Source organism: Ursus arctos, unplaced genomic scaffold, assembly GCF_023065955.2.
Source record: "Ursus arctos isolate Adak ecotype North America unplaced genomic scaffold, UrsArc2.0 scaffold_31, whole genome shotgun sequence".
NCBI lineage: Eukaryota > Metazoa > Chordata > Mammalia > Carnivora > Ursidae > Ursus > Ursus arctos.
Window position 1 is genome coordinate 15,618,243 of NW_026622997.1, and position 19,309 is coordinate 15,637,551.

Here is a 19,309-nt window from a genome sequence, read left to right on the forward strand (position 1 = left end):
TTATAGCTCCCAGACTCCATTCTGAGTACTTGTCTGACCCTCACATTAGCTCTAGGAAATGTTAAAATAAAATACATAATATATAAATGAATAGTAGAAAAAATAAATATATATATTTTCCATTACAGGAGTACATTGGAGATTAGACAGGTTAATTTGCCTAGTGTTAAATATTCACATCTGGAAAAACATTCCAACTAGGATTAAACCCATGTAGTTTAGCAGTAGAAGTAAAGAGTAGAAAAAATATATAATCTACTATAATCTGTTGGGGAAGAGGAGGAAAAACAGATGTGAGGAAGTGGAAATAAGTAATTATAGGACTGCTTACAGTGGGTCAGGAGACAACCTAAACAGAGGATGATGTGTATATTAGTGATGGTAATAGAGATTACGATAAGAAATAAAAATAGAATCTACCCTTTTAGATTATAAGAAACACATAAAAGAAACACAAACCATACTAATTAAATACCTCTTTTAAAAAGCAACACAAATAGAAAGAATAATAAAACTATGCTACAACTGATACCACATACCTATTATATCAACAAACGGAAATGGTTTAAAATTTTCTATTAAAATAGTCTCATGGTGCATCACAAAGTCAAACTCAACAACAGAACTGCTAGAACAAAGTTATTCAGAAAGGTTGAAAAAGAATGGACAAAATTATGCTTGGCAAATACAAACAAGCACATTTTATTTAAGTCATGACCTTAACATCAGACAAGATTAAATTAAATGTTAAAAGCTTCTATAATACAAATAAAAAATATTATTTTTTTTAAGATTTTATTTATTTATTTGACAGAGAGAGCACAAGCGGGCAGAGTGGCAGGCAGAGGGAGAGGGAGAAGCAGACTCCCCACTGAGGAGAGAGCCCCATGCAGTCCTCCATCCCAGAACCCAGGGACCATGACCTGAGCTGAAGGCAGGTGCTTAACTGACTGAGCCCCCCGGGAGCACCAAACGAAGACATTTTAAGTTGAAAGGTGTTAACCTTAAAAATAAAACTGCCAGTTATTTTACCAGCAAAAATGTGTTTATTTGGGAATAACAGAGAATTGAAATCCTGGACACGCAAACTAAGGCAAAAACCAAAGGCAAGTCCACTGAACAAAGCAGGGGAGTGCTCTTTACAGAGGAGAGGGGCAAGTTGGGAGGCTGATACAAACAAAAAGTCCATTGGAGTAAACTGGGAGTTAGAAGTATAGTGACTCCTCATTGGCTGAGGTGTGACCTGCTCTAATTGGCTCGGCTGTTGCCTGGGAAGGAGGAAAACCTTTCTTCCTCCTGCTGGGGTAATAAAGTAGTAGCCAGGAGCAAGGTCTGTCTCTTCCTGTCAGGTTTGCAATTGATAACAAGTGCTAGGGCCCCAGGGCTCCAGTCGTCCAAATTCTAGACTCCATTTTAGTGAGGTTTCCTTTTGTTGGTTTTCACAAGAGTAAAAGTCATCATTAAATTCTAATATACTTGAAAATCTGTTCACTGAAAAGTATAGAATCAAAATTCATAAAGCCCAAACTACAAAAATAGGAGAGGGGCGCCTGGGTGGCACAGCGGTTAAGCGTCTGCCTTAGGCTCAGGGCGTGATCCCGGCGTTATGGGATCGAGACCCACATCAGGCTCCTCCGCTATGAGCCCACTTCTTCCTCTCCCACTCCCTCTGCTTGTGTTCCCTCTCTCGCTGGCTGTCTCTATCTCTGTCAAATAAATAAATAAAAATCTTTAAAAAAAAAAAAACTACAAAAATAGGAGAAATAGGCAGACACATTGAAAAGGTTCTATTCAAAGTCCCCTCTCCAGCCAAGCTTACAGACAAATCTCACAGGTGTCTGTACTTGGCCCTAACTTTGTTTTTTTGGTCATGGTGCCCCACATTCTCAGAAAAGAGACCACAACTACCAAACATATTTTTCTCTAGCTGGACCACAACCCACATCGTGGACCAGCCCTGGACAGAGCCCTTTGTGAAGTCTGTCACCTCCTGCTCTACCTGGCCAAGGGTTGACCTCCTCCTCACACACCCTCCCCCATGGGCACAGCTGCAACCCTCTCACATCCTTAAATTCCCTAGCAGAAACACAGGGCTGACATATCTCTTGATGACTGGCCCCTCTCCTCCCCTGGAGAGTGAATAAACTCTGTCCTCTTTGCTACTCTACTTCTTGGTGCAATTCTTTGCTGCCCATGTCACCGGCCACCCTAACACATATGTTATTTGTAGGAGACTGACCTCACTCAGACTGTTTTGGACTGTATTATTTGTTCAGATTATTTGTTGCCTTCATGCACCCATCTTTCCCCTCCTTCCTTATAGGTAGAATATACTTCTTTTTCCTATTCATTTTGGTCTTGATCATGCAACCTGCTTTGGCCAAAAGAATGTGAGTTTATGCGACATGGACCATGTCTGTTCATAAACTTTAAATGCACCTGCTTAGTTTGGCCCTGCCTCTCCTGTTCCTGCCAGCCCTAGAATCAGGGGTGAGGCAGGTGAGATAGGGTTATGCAAGTGCAGGGTCAGATTCTGTTTTTATTTAAAACTTTTGACATTTTGTTCATCATGGATTTTTGTATTAATATTGATTTTTTAAACTATTACACGAGAACATTATTTATCTTGATCACTGAGTTTTTGGAGTCCTCTTGAAATTTGCAGGCAAGGCCAGAGTGTTTGCTGTGACCCTGCTTCCTGCCCTAGACCATGAGAACAGCATGAACCCAGACAATGGCTCCTCCTCCAATCCCACATCTGAAATGAATAGACCTGGAGCTGGACTGAGCCAAAGCAAACAGATAGCAGGGGAACCAGCAACTGATCTGCACTCCTCGTGCACCACAAGCAAGAAATGAGATGTGTTGTTTAGGCCAATGCAATTTTGAGTTTCTTGGTTACGTAGCACAGGCTAGTGAAACCTAATGTATGGACAATGGACATCTAGCAGGTAAAAATAAGTGGAAGACTGTTAGTAACACAGTAAATATGGTAGATCTTATTCATAGACACCATGTTATTTCCTAAAAATAGAATACACCTTTTTTTTGTGCATACTCATTTACCAAAGTTAACCATATCCTGGGCTACAGAGAAAATGTGAATAAATTCCTCAAAGTAGAAATGGTATAGATAACATTCTTTGACCAGACTGTAATTACATTATGAATGGCTAATAAATATAAAACCTCCTCCCCCAAAAGCCAAAAATTAAATTATCTCTTTGAAATAATTTTAAAGTAGAAATCAAAACTACAATGGCAGAATTTCTGGAAGGTAATAATAGGAAATATTAATGGAACACTATGTTTCAAAAGCTCTAAGATAGAACTGAAATAGCTCTCAGTGAACACTCAAACTTATGTACTTATTAAGAAACAAGAACAAAAGTAAATGAATCAAACAGCTAATGTGATATTAATAGAAAATAATAAGACAATACAAAGGAAAACAGAAGAAAACTGATACTGATAAAAGTAAAAAAGTGAATGAATATATAGACACATGGAGAACTGATAAGTATCTCTAAGACCTAGTTAATTGGGAGAAATATAAAATGATCAGCAAATATAAATAAGATAAAACAAGGGAACCTGTAAATTCACAAAATAAGCAATGTCCTGGAGAAGTTAGAAGAATTACAGGAGGGATTGGTTAACAATGAAAATCGTTTTTTAAAATGGTGTCAGAGAGCTAAAAGTAGGTCAGAATAAAAAAATTATAAAAAGGAATCAAGAAGAGAAAAAACATAGCCAAATGGATTGATTGCCACAGGGAAAAAATATTAAATAGAAAAAGTTGACAAAGAGCTGCTTCCCCAAAACATCAACAGCAGTTTTATGGTTGAACTCCTCCAAACATTTAAGGAAGAGAGAAACCCAAGTAAGGGCAGCTTCCAATTATTTTGTATAAATCCAATACAAAATTAATTAGAAAAAAAATCCCTAAGTTAAACATGTCTCTAAACAGAGAACTGCAGATTAATCTCACGTATATCATCAATGGTACATTTTTTTTTTTTTAATTTTTGAAGTCTTTTATTTTTTAATTTGTTAGAGAGAGAGAGAAAGAGCACAGGAGCAGGGATTTAGGAGCAGAGGGAGAGGGAGAGAATCTTAAGCTCCACACCCAGTGTGGAGCCTGATGCGGGGCTTGATCTCATGACCCTGTGATCATGACCAGAGTCAAAATGAAGAGTCAGATGCTTAACTGACTGAGTCACCCAGGCGCCCCTCCCACCTTTTTAAAAGATTTTTTTTTTTTAAAGATTTTATTTATTTATTCGACAGAGACAGAGACAGCCAGCGAGAGAGGGAACACAAGCAGGGGGAGCGGGAGAGGAAGAAGCAGGCTCATAGCGGAAGAGCCTGATGTGGGGCTCGATCCCAGAACGCCGGGATCACGCCCTGAGCCGAAGGCAGACGCTTAACCGCTGTGCCACCCAGGCGCCCCTAAAAGATTTTATTTTTAAGTAATCTCTACACCCAATGTGGGACTTGAACCTACAACCCCGTAGTCAAGAGTCACATGGTGTACTGACTGAGCCAGCCAGGTGCCCTTGATGGCACAATTCCAATAAAAAATTAAGATACAGAATTGAGTAGCGTATTAAAAGAATGAGAGATCATGACCACGTGGCATTACTTGTAAGAATTCAAGGAGAATGCATTAGGGGATATATTAATACAATTCGCCATGTGTGGAAAACCAAAGGGAGAATCGCACGGTCATCATCAATAGATGTTAACCAGACATATTCAACCCCTTTTCAAAATCCAAATTCTTAAAATATGAAGATTTCTCAATTTCCCCTAAACTTATTTATAAATTTAACATAATTCCACTAAAAATATAACCAGTAATATTTTTAGAATTAGGAGGCTGATTTTAAAGTTCCTCTGGGATAATACACATTCAAGATTAATCAGAAAAAAAATTTTGAAAATGAAGAATATACAAGAGGGAATTTAGATTCTGAAGCATATTCTACAGTTAAAATAAAAACAGTGTAATACTGACACATGAACAGACAGATAGATGGAAAAGAAATGAATGTCTGGGGGCACCTGGGTGGCTCAGTCATTAAGCGTCTGCCTTTGGCTCAGGTCACGGTCCCAGCATCCTGGGATCTAGCCCAGCATCGGGCTCCCTGCTCCGCGAGGAGCCTGCTTCTCCCTCTCCAACTCCCCCCTGCTTGTGTTCCCTCTCTCACTGTCTCTCGCTGTCAAATAAATAAATAAATAAATAAATCTTAAAAAGAAAAGAAATGAATGCCTGGAAATAGAAGTATATAAAGAATTTTGTACATGATATAGCTGGCATTTTAGGTGGTTAGATATTTTAGGCAGTTAGATATTTTAGGCATTTAGGTGGGAAAATGATGGATTATTCAATAAATGTTTTGGGACAACCAAGTGGCCATCTGGAAAAAAAAATTGGATGTCTACCAAACTCCTTAAATTAAAAAACTTCCAAGTGGACCAAAGTTGTGAACAAAAACACTCATAAAATGTTTAGAAAATGTGTAAGAGACTTTAAAAATCAAATCTGAGAGAGAGGAAGACTTTTTCTAAAGCATGGCTGAAGACTCAGATACCATAAAAGGAAAGCCTGACAACGTAAATAGCAGAAATTTCTGTAGGACAAAAGGATTTTGCTGAAATTAAAAGGCAATGGAAAAACTTTATGGAAAAGATAAATGCAACACATATCACAAATGATTCACACTTGTTAAGTATCTAAAAGGTCTCACATGTAATTTTTAAAAGATAAAAGACCCAAAAGAAAAATGGGTAGAAGTCCCTGGAAAAGGTAATCCAAATGTTCCTATAGACATGAAAAAATGTTTAACCTCACCCAAAATTAGAAAAACATTAAGTAAAATACAATGAAATACCATTTTCACCATTTTGTTCTTGGCATACAATGTTCGCTGATGTTTAGCTCAACAGTGAAATAATTTAAGAACTGAATGTAGTGTGGACTATGTGTCACAAATTTACAGTTGCTGTTCAGTCAACAGACTATTTAATGTTTTATATTTGGCCTTCCATCTGTAATATGAACAGGATGGATGCAGGGTAATTTGTAGACACTGTGTTTTAGGGTGAAAACTGAGTCTTGTATGTTGCAAATGCAGGATTTTGTGTGTATGTGATTTTAGTAGTATTTTTCTTCTTATGCTCACATTTAGGCTTCAATGTATGAATTTTTAGAGTCCAACTATCATTATGTATTCTCTCTTTTTAAGACTTGGGATAATAAACAAGGTGGTTTGAATACACAGGTAGAGGGAGGGCACAAAAATAAGGTGGAAAATGGAGCTGGGGGCACTGAGAGTTATCTATCTGTCCTTCCATCTCAAACATACCCCTGATACTTCGTGACTGTGGATGGATGTCATATCCATCGCCAATGTGGAGAAGCTCCTCCTTTTCTGGGCAGCTCCATAATGGTAGCTTGGCATTCTAAGTGTGCCATATCTTACTGGGGAGATACAACAGGACACACCTTTGTATTTCCTGGTCCCAGAAATTTCAGCTTTTTAAATTCCCAAGGTGGGCAAAGTGGAATGATTCTAATTGTGGTAGGTAGATTACATTTAGGATGTGAATTTCCACATTTTCATTTTGCAACATTGTTTTTAGAATTACAGCTTTTAGAGAAGGAAATACTCTACCTTGTTTCTCTGATTTCATGTGATGGAAACGTCTCTAGACTGTAATAGGTGTTCTGAGAAACATTGCAACATGTAAATTTCAGTGCCATAGCTATCTTAGGATAATATATATGACTTCTTCTTCTTACTTCTGTCATTTCTTTCAACTGATTTTATTTTCTTCAGAAAACAACCAACAGTGCTCTCAATTTGTGTGCGTGTGTGTGTGTGTGTGTGTGTGTACAAAGAAGATTTGGACAGCTTTGTGTATGGATTTTGAAAACAAAATAATTTAATAGTGTTGTGAAATTTTAACTCATTCTTGTGAAAGTTAAATCTATAATATTTGACACAAGGCCTGACATGAGAAAGGAGCTTGGCGTTCATCATTACTACTTCTTAAAGGACACCAAAAATTTGAAGAGAGAGATAATATTATTCCCATGTTAAAGCTAGTAAGTGTTGGAGCCAGTGTTCAAACCATATTTTTCAGATAATCCATCTTTTTAACCTACTCCACCACTTAGGGTTTGGAGCCGCTGAAATGTGCAAGAAGATGAAATTAGATTGCCTGCATAATGTGATTCTATGCTGTACTACTGTAGAGCAAGAAAGGAAGATAATAAAGTGAAGGGAAAAAATTCTCAATAATTAATGTTTTTCTCAAAGGATCAATATCATTTTATATCCCAGCTGATTTTGAAAGCTTTTTTCTGGGCCCTCTCTGGACAATTAATTAATAAGATGCCTAAGACTTATGGATGTCCCCTCACTTGCAAGTAAAAAATAAACCAGGAACTGTTTGTGAATTGGGCACAAGATTGAAAGACACCTCTAGGATTCATTTGAGGCATTCTCTGACTTCTGCAGTGTGACTGAGCCATTGTTACATTAATTCAGTATCAAAAATCTGCAAGGAAAGAAGTTACACAGGTGACTTCTATTTGCATTCAGTTTGGAGTTTCATAACTCTGGCTTTTGGGACAATGTTCAATTCTCTAAGGAATATAGGCTTCCATGTAGTAGGTGTCATTAGTTTTATCAAGGCAAAGACAAATTAAATGCAATGCATTGGCCTAGAGAATAGGGACCTTATTCGTCTTCAAATCCTATAGATAACGCCTAACACAGAACATTACGGATAGTAGGTGACAAATAAATGCTTATTAAATTAAACTGAAAAGGAGGGGGGAAATTGTTGGGTTGTGAAAGCAGAGATCCACTTGAGGCTTCGTTACTGCGTCTTACTTTCTCATTTCCTGTAATTGCTTAGGTTTAGTTTTAAAAAATTATGAGAAACAAGAAAAATGCTGATTTTTCTATGAAGTTCATTCAATTATTCATACAGCTAATATTTATTGATTGTTATGTGCTAGGCCCTGCCCCAAGTTCTAATGTTTTAAATGTGTGCTACCATATTTAAATAATGTGTATAACCATAAGAACCCCAACCAATTTCATGCAAACTGACTAAAAGTTCCTGATGTGAGAGTTTAATGAGCTGTTGCTATAAACCCTTCATGGGATGTGCTCACGTTCTCTAATACCACTAACCAAATAATGCCAAGTCTCTTAATGCTACCATTAGGTAACCTGCACTTCCCCATTCAGAACTTTAAACTATAGAGTTAATTAGTGAGGTGAGAAAGATAGTGTCATTTTCTTTCTTTCTTTCTTTCTTTCTTTCTTTCTTTCTTTCTTTCTTTCTTTCTTCCTTCCTTCCTTCCTTCCTTTCTTTCTTAGATATTATTTATTTATTTGACAGAGAGAGACAGCGAGAGAGGTAACACAAGCAAGGGGAGTGTGAGAGGGAGAAGCAGGCTTCCCACGGAGCAGGGAGCCGGATGAGGGGCTCGATCCCAGGACCCTGGGATCATGACCTGAGCTGAAGACAGATGCTTAACGGCTGGGCCACCCAGGTGCCCTGAAGTAGTGTCACTTCTGTCAAATCACTTAATTCTGCAGGATTAGTTTTCTACCTGTAAAATAAAATCAATTATAAAAATATTAAATCTTGTTTTAAATCTGATATTCTATAATCTTTAATTAAGATCTAATACTTCTAAATTGCTGGAAGAAGATAAACTCTACATTATGAGTTTTGGCTCAATTCCTATTAATGATGCAAAAATTTCCCCTCCCTGCGTTGTGATATGAAACAGATAACACACACATATATAAACAATTACATACATATAAGATTATTTTTAAAGTGGCCACCAAGGCCATTGTTTTACAGGTGATTCAATCCTTCTGTGCTTTTGCCAAATATACTTGGTGATTTAGCTAAAACATGAACTTCTTTACTTCTCTTTGTAGATTTTCTTTTCCAGAAGGCAGAGGGGTTGAAAAAGGCTGGAGGGGGGCTGCCTAGGGCATATTTATGTTATTGCCAAAATTCAGTTCTTATTCTTCAAGTTAAAAGGTTTCACACTTCAAGGAGGAGTTTAATTTGCTGTAGTTGTAATTTAGACGGTTCCTCGGGCTCATGTTGGACACAGAGAAAGGCAGCAAACCATAGGAAGATAGTGTAGTTTGTCGTAGGGGAAAAAAAATTACAGAGACTTCCACAATTTAGATAAAAAGAATATTGCAACGAAAAGAGAGCTAGACCAGGGGATGGCGTTCAGGAGTAGGACACCTGCCGATTCCTCTGTCAATAGGTGATTTCAGATGCTAGCGTCACGGGAGGCCCAAGTTCTTGAAGCGAGAAGGACTGGATGAATGATAAAGGGGGTCTATTTCTGTTTTAGCGGCTTAAAAATATATTCTGCAGGTAGTGACCTAGCCAGATCAGCTGACTCACTTAAAAAAAACAAAACCCGCAAATTAATACATCTAAAATGTGAGATATTTACGCTCTTAAAAAAAAAAAAACTTGCACGCAAACGTCTTTATCAAAAGCATTTTGAGGCCAAAGATCTGTAATGCCACAGAATCTATCACACGTGCTTGAGCACCCCCAGCTCCCCACAAGGTGGGTCAGGGCTGCCCCTCAAGCCCGGGCTCCAGTATCTCCGCCCCCAGCTTGGCTCTGGGTCAGACTCCAGCTCTCACCAGGCGCGCGCCCGGGGTCTGCGGGCGGGGAGGGAGTGGAGGTGGTTCCCTTGGAGCACCCAATCAGCTGCGGGGCCGGGCGGTGGCGCTAGTGACGTAGGCCGCGCTTCCCTCCGCCCCACTGCGGGCCGACGCTCGGTGCCGTCAGCCACGCGAGCTCGCGCGCGCGGGGAGGGGGAGGAGGAGGGCTTTGGGGGCCGGCAGGATGTCGGAGGGCGGCGGGTCGCGGGGAGGGGCAGAGTGAGCATGCGCAGCGGCTCCGGGGATGGCGGGGGAGGTGGGGACCCGTGCGCGCGCGCACGAGCGGCCCGCCGGCGGCCGCGGGTGGAGGGGGCGGTTCCTCGAGTGTCGGCGGCCGGAGGGTGGGCAGGCTAGCGGCAGGTGCCGCAGCGGCCGCCGCCGCAGCCTCCTCCGGGTCCCGGGTCTCCTCGTCCTCCGGCGGTGATGAGCTCGGCCCGGTCGGGGGCTGCACCTGCCGTCTGCCCATCACCCCGGGCCTCCCTGCGTGACCTCGGCCTCCTCGCGTGCCCGGCCCCCGCGGCGCGGAGCTGCCCCTGAGAGGGAGCGGCAGCGGCCTCTTCCGCCCCGAGTCCTCGCTCGGGGGCCGCGCGGGGAGAGCGCCCGGCCCCCTCCCTTCCCCCGTCCGCCGTCCTCAATGTCTCCCCGGCGGGGAGGGGGCTGCCTGGGAGACGCGCTGAGCTGCCCCCCCCGGAGGCCCGTCGGCGGCAGCAGCAGCGCCCGACCCGGCGCCCCGCAGCCTTCCCCGGCGGCGGCGGCGGCCTGGAGGAGCCACGCACCCGCCGCCGCCCCCGGAGCCTCGCAGCCGCCGCCGCCACCCGGCGCCCGAGGAGAGGGCAGCGGGCGCCCCCCGGGGAAGATGAAGGCGGAGGGGGGCGACCACTCCATGATCAACCTGTCGGTGCAGCAGGTCCTGAGCCTCTGGGCCCACGGGACGGTGCTGAGGAACCTCACGGGTAATTGATGCGCCCGGGGTGGGGACTGGGATGCGGTGCCGCCCCCTGCCTCCTTTCTCCCTCCCGAGGAGGGGCCGCGCTCCTGCCGCCCCACCCCCGTGCGCGCCCCAATGGCAGGCTGGCGGTCCCGGGTCCTGGCCAGGAAGGTGTTAACTGGGTGCACTCCGCGCGGGTCCCCGGGGCGCCGACGCCCGACCCACTCCCCGGGCGCTCCTAGGGTCCTGATCGCGGGCGGAGAATCCACGACCCCCGCCTCCCGCCCAGCTCGGGGAGGGCTCCCGACGGCGCTGCCTTGTGTAGTACGAGCCGAATAGCGTTAGTGCTGAGACTCGGGAGCAGCGTTGGTTTACCGCCCCCCCCCCCCCACGCGCGCACACACACCCCGCTTCTTGCTGCTTAAATCCTTTTCTTTCTGACAAATCGCAAACCGAATGCAGGACTTAAATTCTCTGTTCACAGAGATCAGTTCGCTTCAACTGTTAAATTGTTGCTCTGGATGACTAATGAAGTAGGTTATAGTGGGTCAGGGGCTTGGGCCAAGGTCTAGTGTATACTAAGCATTTCAGCTTTAACCATGTATTTTCTCCCTCTTATTTCCTTTTGTCTGTCTGTCTGTCTCTCCCTCTGGCCTTGTGCTGCCGCTTCTGTGACATTTGATTTTTTTTTTTTCCCTTCATTCGTCAAGGCTGTCAAGAGGGAATTGGACTTAACTACATTATAATAATTAACCTCAATTTTAGTTGTAAAAGTGAGCAGTAATACTCATTTGTATCAAATTTGTAGGTTTGGTTTGTGAAGAAACACGTTTGTTAACGTGGAAATTCTTGTACTCTGAGTTATGAATTTAAAAAATACTCTTTAAAGATTAGTGGTTAGAAGAAAGATTCCATTGCAATTTGGTGACTCCTCATTCTCTGCTTCTCAGAGAAAAAACTTAACAAACTCAGGATTTAATTTTTGCAAACGTATAAAGCTAATTTTGGTAGGAACATTTAAAATACATTATGTGAAACTGGTTAAATTGTGAAGAGTATTTTACGAATATAACCTGTCCTGACAAATTACATACACATATGAGTATTATATATATGATAAATATATAATTTATAATATAGTAACATGTATATATTTATTACAAAATGTGGCATGACATGGAATTCAGGTATCTGTAGAGAAAAATTTTATGGAATTTTATACCACAGAATGACTTTAAAGACACTGATTTTCTTGAATGTGTCAACTATAAAATTAACATAGATTCTGGATTGATTCATGGTGTCCTCACTTTTAATCTGTGGTTATTTAACTTGGAGCAAACTGACCTTACATGATGGTTGAGGGTCAGGGACACATTTTTGTTTCTAAAAAAATATATTGACATGAAGACTATTCCATGATTCAGTTGAATTTGGAGCTAGCCTATGTTATCTTACTTCTGGCTTTGCTTGTATTTATCTACTGTTCATATTTCAAATGTTGTATCAATAGTGTTTGTAGGAGTGAAGTGAAAAATAAGAACTTAATATATATTTGTATTTGTTAAGGACTGACTTAGCTCATCATTTAGTTAGAGAAAATTAGTTTGGGGAGCCATAGAGTAGTGTAAATGTAACTTACCACTTGGCTACATTTAACAATAGTTCTAAAATACTTTCTTTAGGGTTCCAGTCATTATAGGGGCTTCCAGTTCTGTGAGTCAACCAGTAGGTTGATAATAGTAGTTTCAACCCAGGGTTAGCTCTCATGATCTCTTAATATAATCTTAATTGTCAGTTGCTCATCAGAATTTGCCATTTCGTAAAGGATATGCTGAACATCCAAAACTAGTTCCTCAGGTGGGACTTAGGAACATGGGGACCTCTTCTAGGAAATAACGAGCGTGAACATGCAAAATTCTGCTTGTCAGGGTAGAAATGGAGAAAGATGTAGGTTAGAAATAGGCTTCACCAGCAGGTGAGTGTACCACATGTTAGGAACCACCTCACTTCTAAAAAGGTGGATTCTGGAAGTGGTATCATTTGGTGTGATGTGGTTCATTGTGGTCTTCTCATGCTGGTGACCTTAGTCACCCGTATGTAGCTTGGTCATTAGTCCAGAGATGCTCACCACAGTGCCATTTAGAATTTGGTCTATTAAAAACAAACACACACCTCCTAAAACAAGACTACCACCACTTAGTGAGTAAGTGGTATGTATCGGCCACTTTACATATATTATTTCAAATCTTCAGAATAACTTTCCAAAGTAGAATTGCAGAGAAGAGAGGAAAAGTCAGTTGCCCCAACTCGTATCCCTAGTAAATGGCTGAGCAAGGCTTTCAACCACTGTCTGGGCCCGCAAAAGTACTCTTTCCTCTTTGCCACCTGCTTCTGCTCTTCCTCTTTACTTTCTTCAGGCAGAATGAGTTACTGCTTCACCCTGCTACTTCGGCTCCATGTACATGCTTTTATTATTATATCATTCAATGACATTATAATTTTTGTCTCTTCTAGACTGTGAGCTTTTGGAGGGTGGGTCATTGTCATTATCACAGAATTCTGGAATTTTAGCATTATTCTACCTGGCACATGTAGACACTCAATACATGTTTATTGAATTGCATTTCTAAAATAATACTTAACAGTTGCATTAGTTGAACATTTTGGTTGCATTAGTTTCCGGGTACATCTGGTGGAGTGAATATGCTGTTAACCGGGGAATGAGTTGTTTTAAGCAACTTCTATGGATATGTCATACTTTTAAACTACACAAATGCTTATTAAATGCACTTTTCTGTGTTATGGCTTTATGCATTTAATCTTTTCAATAATCTTGAGAAAGATTATTGTTTATGGATTCAGACATTGAAGCTAAGAGTAACTTGCTCAGCTCTGATACCTAATAAGTGAAAAATTATTACCTTTTTTTCAGGTTTTGATAACCCATTAACTTAGAAGACATGTTTGTCATCTTGATAAACTTAGAAGTGAAACAGGTAGAAAGGAGTATAGTGTAGAACCAGACTAATTTGGATTTAAGAAATGACTGTGTGAAGGATTTGCGGAAATCTGGTTAATAGGAACTCTGGTTAATTAAACAAAAGGAGAAGGCATTCTCATCTCTGTTTTTTCTTTATACTAAACATAAGTATCAGGTGTTATTTATTCTTCTCTTTGTATTTTACCCTAAACAAAGCAGGGAAGTTTATATATATATATATATATATATATATATTTTTTTTTTTTTTCCTTTAGACACTGACCTTTAGGAAATAGTCTTGTGTATGTATTACTTTGATAGAAACACATTTTCAAAAAAGTGAAAATAACTAGAAATTAGAACAAGCTTTAGAATTAGAAGCTCTGTAGTTTGACTCCTTCATTTTAGAAATACTGATGTATCACATCATTGAAGTGACCTGGCTGGGGCCAGTTACTCGGTGACGGAGGCAGGCCTGGAGATGACGTTCACTGATGCTTCATTCTGTACCTTTCATTTTATCCCACACAGATTCTTTTTTTTAAAAGATTTTATTTATTTACTTGACAGAGAGAGAGACAGCCCCCAAGGGAGAGAACACAAGCAGGGGTAGTGGGAGAGGAAGAAGCAGGCTCCCAGCGGAGCAGGGAGCCTGATGCGGGGCTCGATCCCAAGACCTCGGGATCACGCCCTGAGCCAAAGACAGATGCTCAATGATTGAGCCACCGAGGCGCCCCTATCCCACACAGATTCTTAACACAGGCATGTCTGGTGATAAATCTTAAAAATACTTAAGAATAGCCTAGGATTATTTGCCCCAATGAGCCTAAGAACGTGTGAATGGGACTAATTTTTGTCTAGCAAATAAAAGATACTGGAAAATGTCAGGTATTCTGGAATAATAATTCTTTCCCCAAATTTTAAGTTGCTGTTACCTGTGTGAAAGTTAGTGATCCCTATTTATTATGTATGTAGTTTCAGAAATCCTACCAAGTTTGCTCTGCTATTTATTTTTTCTCTTCCGGAAGACACTAGTATAGGGATTGCATATAGAACACATTAGTACCTGGAGAATCCATCTCTTCTGTTAATCACCATTGCCAAAGTTTTCTTCTGTATCCATCACTTCCCAGAGTGTGTAATTCAATAATTCCAAAATTATTAAAGGTGTATATGTTATGTGCTTCTTCAGCTTACGAAAGTAGAGATAAATGCCTTCCTTTCTTTATGAAACACTTTTTCTTTCTCTCCAAATGTTCTAAATCCCCCTCCCCCAGTATAAAATTACAGTCGGTATGCATGTACTCTTTCAGTTTTATGGGTAATTGGGCTTAAAAAAAAATCTACAGTGAAATATATTCCTTTGCTTTACTTTTATTTTCTTCAACTACTTTGGCTCCCAATTTTGTGTTCTGACCCAAATTTCGTTGCTAAGAATTTAGAGAAGAATTTTTTACTTAGAAAAAGGCAGGGTCCCTAAACCCATGGGTAAACAAAGGGTCAGGCTGGTACTGGGAAAAGGATAATTGGTCCCTGGGAAGAACGGCACAGGCTGGCCTCAGGCTCATCTCCTTTCTCAGTGTCCGTTGCAAATGTGGGGCAGGTGCCCCTCTTCTGTTGGTACAGACATTGGGCAGCTGGGAATTCAAACTTGAATGAAAGTCACATGTCTTTGTATGTGTATAAAATATATATGTGCTTATGTTTGTGTTATACATACACACTATTATAGTTCCCTTTTAGACTTTATACTTGCTAAGCTACTTTAGTGTTAATATTGATTGTCAGCAAAAAAAAGAAAAAAAAAAGAGAGAGAGAGAGAGAGAAAGGTGGGGGAAGTGGGAAGTTTGTATCCATTGTATGTAGTTGAAATTGTTCACACTCACACTGATATAGCCAGCACCTTCCTTCAGTATGCTCCCAAGAGAGTGCAGCTTTCTGGGGTACCCTGCTCCCCAGCTTTCTGGTGGGTTAAGTTCTTTCTAAATGCTCTATTATAGGAGGTTTTTCTGAAATACAGGTGAAGAATTCCTTACTCTTTCGTGGTACAGAGCCAATGAACTAGTTCTGTTATGATTTGTACCTTATAGGCTTTCACTTTTTGGAAGTTTTACCTGTATATCGTACTGAGAATGAAGCTACTATAATTTTTCAAAAACCAGAGTTGTCATGTACAGATTCTTACTTTCTTAATCCCCATCTCATTATCTTTGAATCACGCATCCATATGGTTCATCCATATCCTCTGGCAATAGCAAGTCTGAGGTCTAGATGACATTTCTTAAACTTAAAGCCACTTCTGGATAAGTCTTAGGACTGTGTAAGCTGTAATTTTGACACTTTAATAGACTCTTAATATAAACTTACCTTTGCTTCATTTGGTGATTGAAAGGAAGAACCAGAAAAGTAAGGTAATTCACTAAGAGAAGTCAAAATAGCTAGAAAGGAAGCCTAAACAGAAAACAAAGGGCGAGTCGGGGATGGGGAGAAGGCAGTGAAACCAGGAAAGGAAATTGGGATGAAGAAAAGTTCAATGTAAACTGCAAAACTCCTGGAGAAAACAGAGGCAGTAATCTTTTCAATATCGGCCATAGCAGCATTTTTCTAGAGATGTCTCATTGGGCAAAGGAAACAAAAGCAAAATTAAACTATTGGGACTACAGCAAAATAAAAAGCTTCTGTGCAGTGAAGGAAACCCATCAGAAAAATGAAAAGGCAATGCATTGAATGGGAGAAGATATTTGCAAATGATATATCTGATAAGGGATTAATATCCAAAATATCTAAGGAACATAAATAACACCAAAAAAAAATGAATAATCGAAACTAAAAAATAGGCAGAGGATCTAAATAGACATTTTTCCAAGGAACACCTATGCATGCATGGCCAACAGACACATGAAAAGATACTCAACATCGCTCACCATCAGGGAAATGTGAATTAAAACGACAATTACATATCGTCTATATCTGTCAGTCTGGCTAGAATCAAAACAACAAGAAATACAAGTGTTGGTGAGGATGTGAATTAAAAGGAACCCTCACACACTGTTGGTGGGAATGCAAACTGGTGCAGCCACTGTGGAAAACAGTATGAAGTTTCCTCAAAAAATTAAAAATAGAAATATCATGATCTAGTGATTCTACTGTGGGGTATTTACCCAAAGAAAATGAAAACACTACTTGCAAAAGATATACACAGATCTATTGTTATTGCAGCATTATTTACAGTAGCCAAGATGTGGAAGCAACCCAAGTGTCCATTGATTAATGGATGAATAGAGAAGATGTGGCATATATGTACAATGTAATATTAGCCAAATAAAGGGTGAGATCTTGCCATTTGTGACAACATGGATGGACCTAGAGGATGTTATGCTGGGTGAAATAGATAAGTCAGAGAAAGACAGATACCATATGATTGTACTTATATGTGAAATCTAAAACAAACAAACCAACAAACAAAAAGCAGAAACAGACCCATAAATACAGAGAACAATCTGGTGGTTGCCAGAGGGAAGGGAGATGGAGGCATGGGCAAAATAGATAAAGGGGAGTGAGAAATACAGGCCTCTGGTTATGGAATGAATAAGTCACCCAGATAAAAGGTATAGAATAGGGACTATAGCCAATGGTATTGTAATAGTGTTGTATGGAGACAGATGGTAGCTACACTTGTGAGCATAGTGCAATGTATAAACTTGTCCAATCACTATGTTGTGTACCTGAAACTAATGTAACATTATGTGTCAACTACACTTCTATTTAAAAAAAAGTCAGATGTAAGAAAAGAGCCTGGGGAGTACAGCATGTTGAATTTACCAAAGTATCAGATGAAAAATTCTGATAAATACCAAAATTGTAAAATAGTTACGTTCACTGAATATTTACTACGTGCCAGATACTGTGCAAAACATTTTGCATGCATCTCTTTTCCTATAATTGAAGTGGCCAGTGTAACTTACTGCTTTATTAAATGTATGTGATTATATCAGGAATGATAGGCTAATTGTGCTTTTAGTGGCTAAGTAGTTTAGCAATAAAAGGTGGTCATAGAATAAACAGTGGCAGTGGAAACATTTGAAAAAGGTCTCATTAGACTATCAATTTCTAGTAACCTTAGCTAAGTAGATTAAACTTGGAGGAAAAAAAAAAAGGAAATTTCTCACCAAATTTCATGTAAGTAGGAAGAACCAAACTTTTACCTGGGTCCAGTTGCATGTGTTCTTATAAATCTTGGCATATAATCTAGGAGGACTTTTTGTAAGAGTGAAGTGGTATAATAGGAGCTTTTGAAAAGCAGAGGATACCTGTATACTACTCTTGAGTATCAATGTCTAGCTAAGATGTTTTTGTCGGTGTTGTGCAACTGGATTTTCATGATAAAATTCCTCCCTTCTCCCATTCCCTACCGTGAATTACTTTAATCCAACATAGTTTCTTTTTTTTTTTTTTAAAGATTTTATTTATTTATTTGACAGACAGTCAGCGAGAGAGGGAACCCAAGCAGGGGGAGTGGGAGAGGAAGAAGCAGGCTCCTAGCAGAGGAGCCTGATGTGGGGCTCGATCCCATAAGGCTGGGATCATGCCCTGAGCCGAAGGCAGACGCTTAACTGCTGTGCCACCCAGGCGCCCCTCCAACATAGTTTCTGGACTTGTGCTGCTGGGTTTGGTTAAAGATACAGATCCAGGGTCCCAGTCCATATTTATGGAATTAGGATTTTTGAGAACAGGGTCTATGAAGCTACATTTTTAGCTAGTTCTTCTGGGTGATTTTGTTATTGAGAGCTCAAGGATTGGAAACACCCGATTTTTAAAAATCAAGTTTTTTGTGATCAATTTGTAGCTGTGTTGTGATATATAAAGCAAATTAATATGGAGAATTTGGTATAACTAAAGACTTATTAAATTTTCAATATAAACAACTCATTTCCAGGAGGATGCTCAAACCCTGTTTTGAGTGACTATCTTTTAATATTAATTGTTAATATTATTTTTAATATTTTTAATATTTTAGTAATGTTTTCTTTATATGAACTATTAGCTATAGAGAATAATTCCTATTAAGTGATCGTATTTTGAAAATTCGAGATGGCTTAGCTATATTAGACCTGAAATATGTGGGAGAATTTAACATTAACGATATTTATGTAAACACGTAGATAATATGCAGTTATTGGAATTTTTCCCTCTGGAATAATTTGGGTTCTGTCAGATCTTTGTATGCAAATAAAGAGTATAAAGAAGCAATAGGATCCTTAAATTTATGGGTCAAAAAACCGAGTTTTATCCTTGACTGCGACTAATTGGTTTTTGCACGTTAGACAAGCCACATGTTTCCCAGGCTGGGGTTCCTCATATGTAATACAGTCTGATGCCAGTTGTTCTCATGTTGATGTCAAGGGAAAGCTGATTTAGAAATTAGTTTGGAGAGAAAAGTTTAGTTAACTATGAGTTAAGAAAAATGGTTACTATTTGCATTTAATCTTTAATCTTTAAAATTAAGAAATTTTCTTTTTTAAGTGGGACTTCCTCAGACTTTTAATAGGCTGATTTGTAAGGTGAGGCTTTGGACCTAGAAAGTCTTTGTTCTCTGAACACCATTTAATAGCTCTTAGGATTGGTCCTTCTTAAAACTTAGTTTAGGAAACTCTGGATTCA

The 19,309-nt window shown here is 39.9% G+C and overlaps 1 protein-coding gene across 1 annotated transcript in view; it reads left to right on the forward strand.

The window, feature by feature from the left end:
* The first annotated feature begins 10,029 nt into the window (after nt 1-10,029).
* Nucleotides 10,030-19,309, forward strand: part of TMEM170B (transmembrane protein 170B) — a 34,775-nt gene continuing 25,495 nt past the window's right edge. The window contains exon 1 of the mRNA XM_026511493.4: nt 10,030-10,690. Within this exon, the coding sequence (XP_026367278.1) occupies nt 10,372-10,690 (319 nt within the window). The 5' untranslated portion in view covers nt 10,030-10,371. The remainder of the gene's footprint in view (nt 10,691-19,309) is intronic.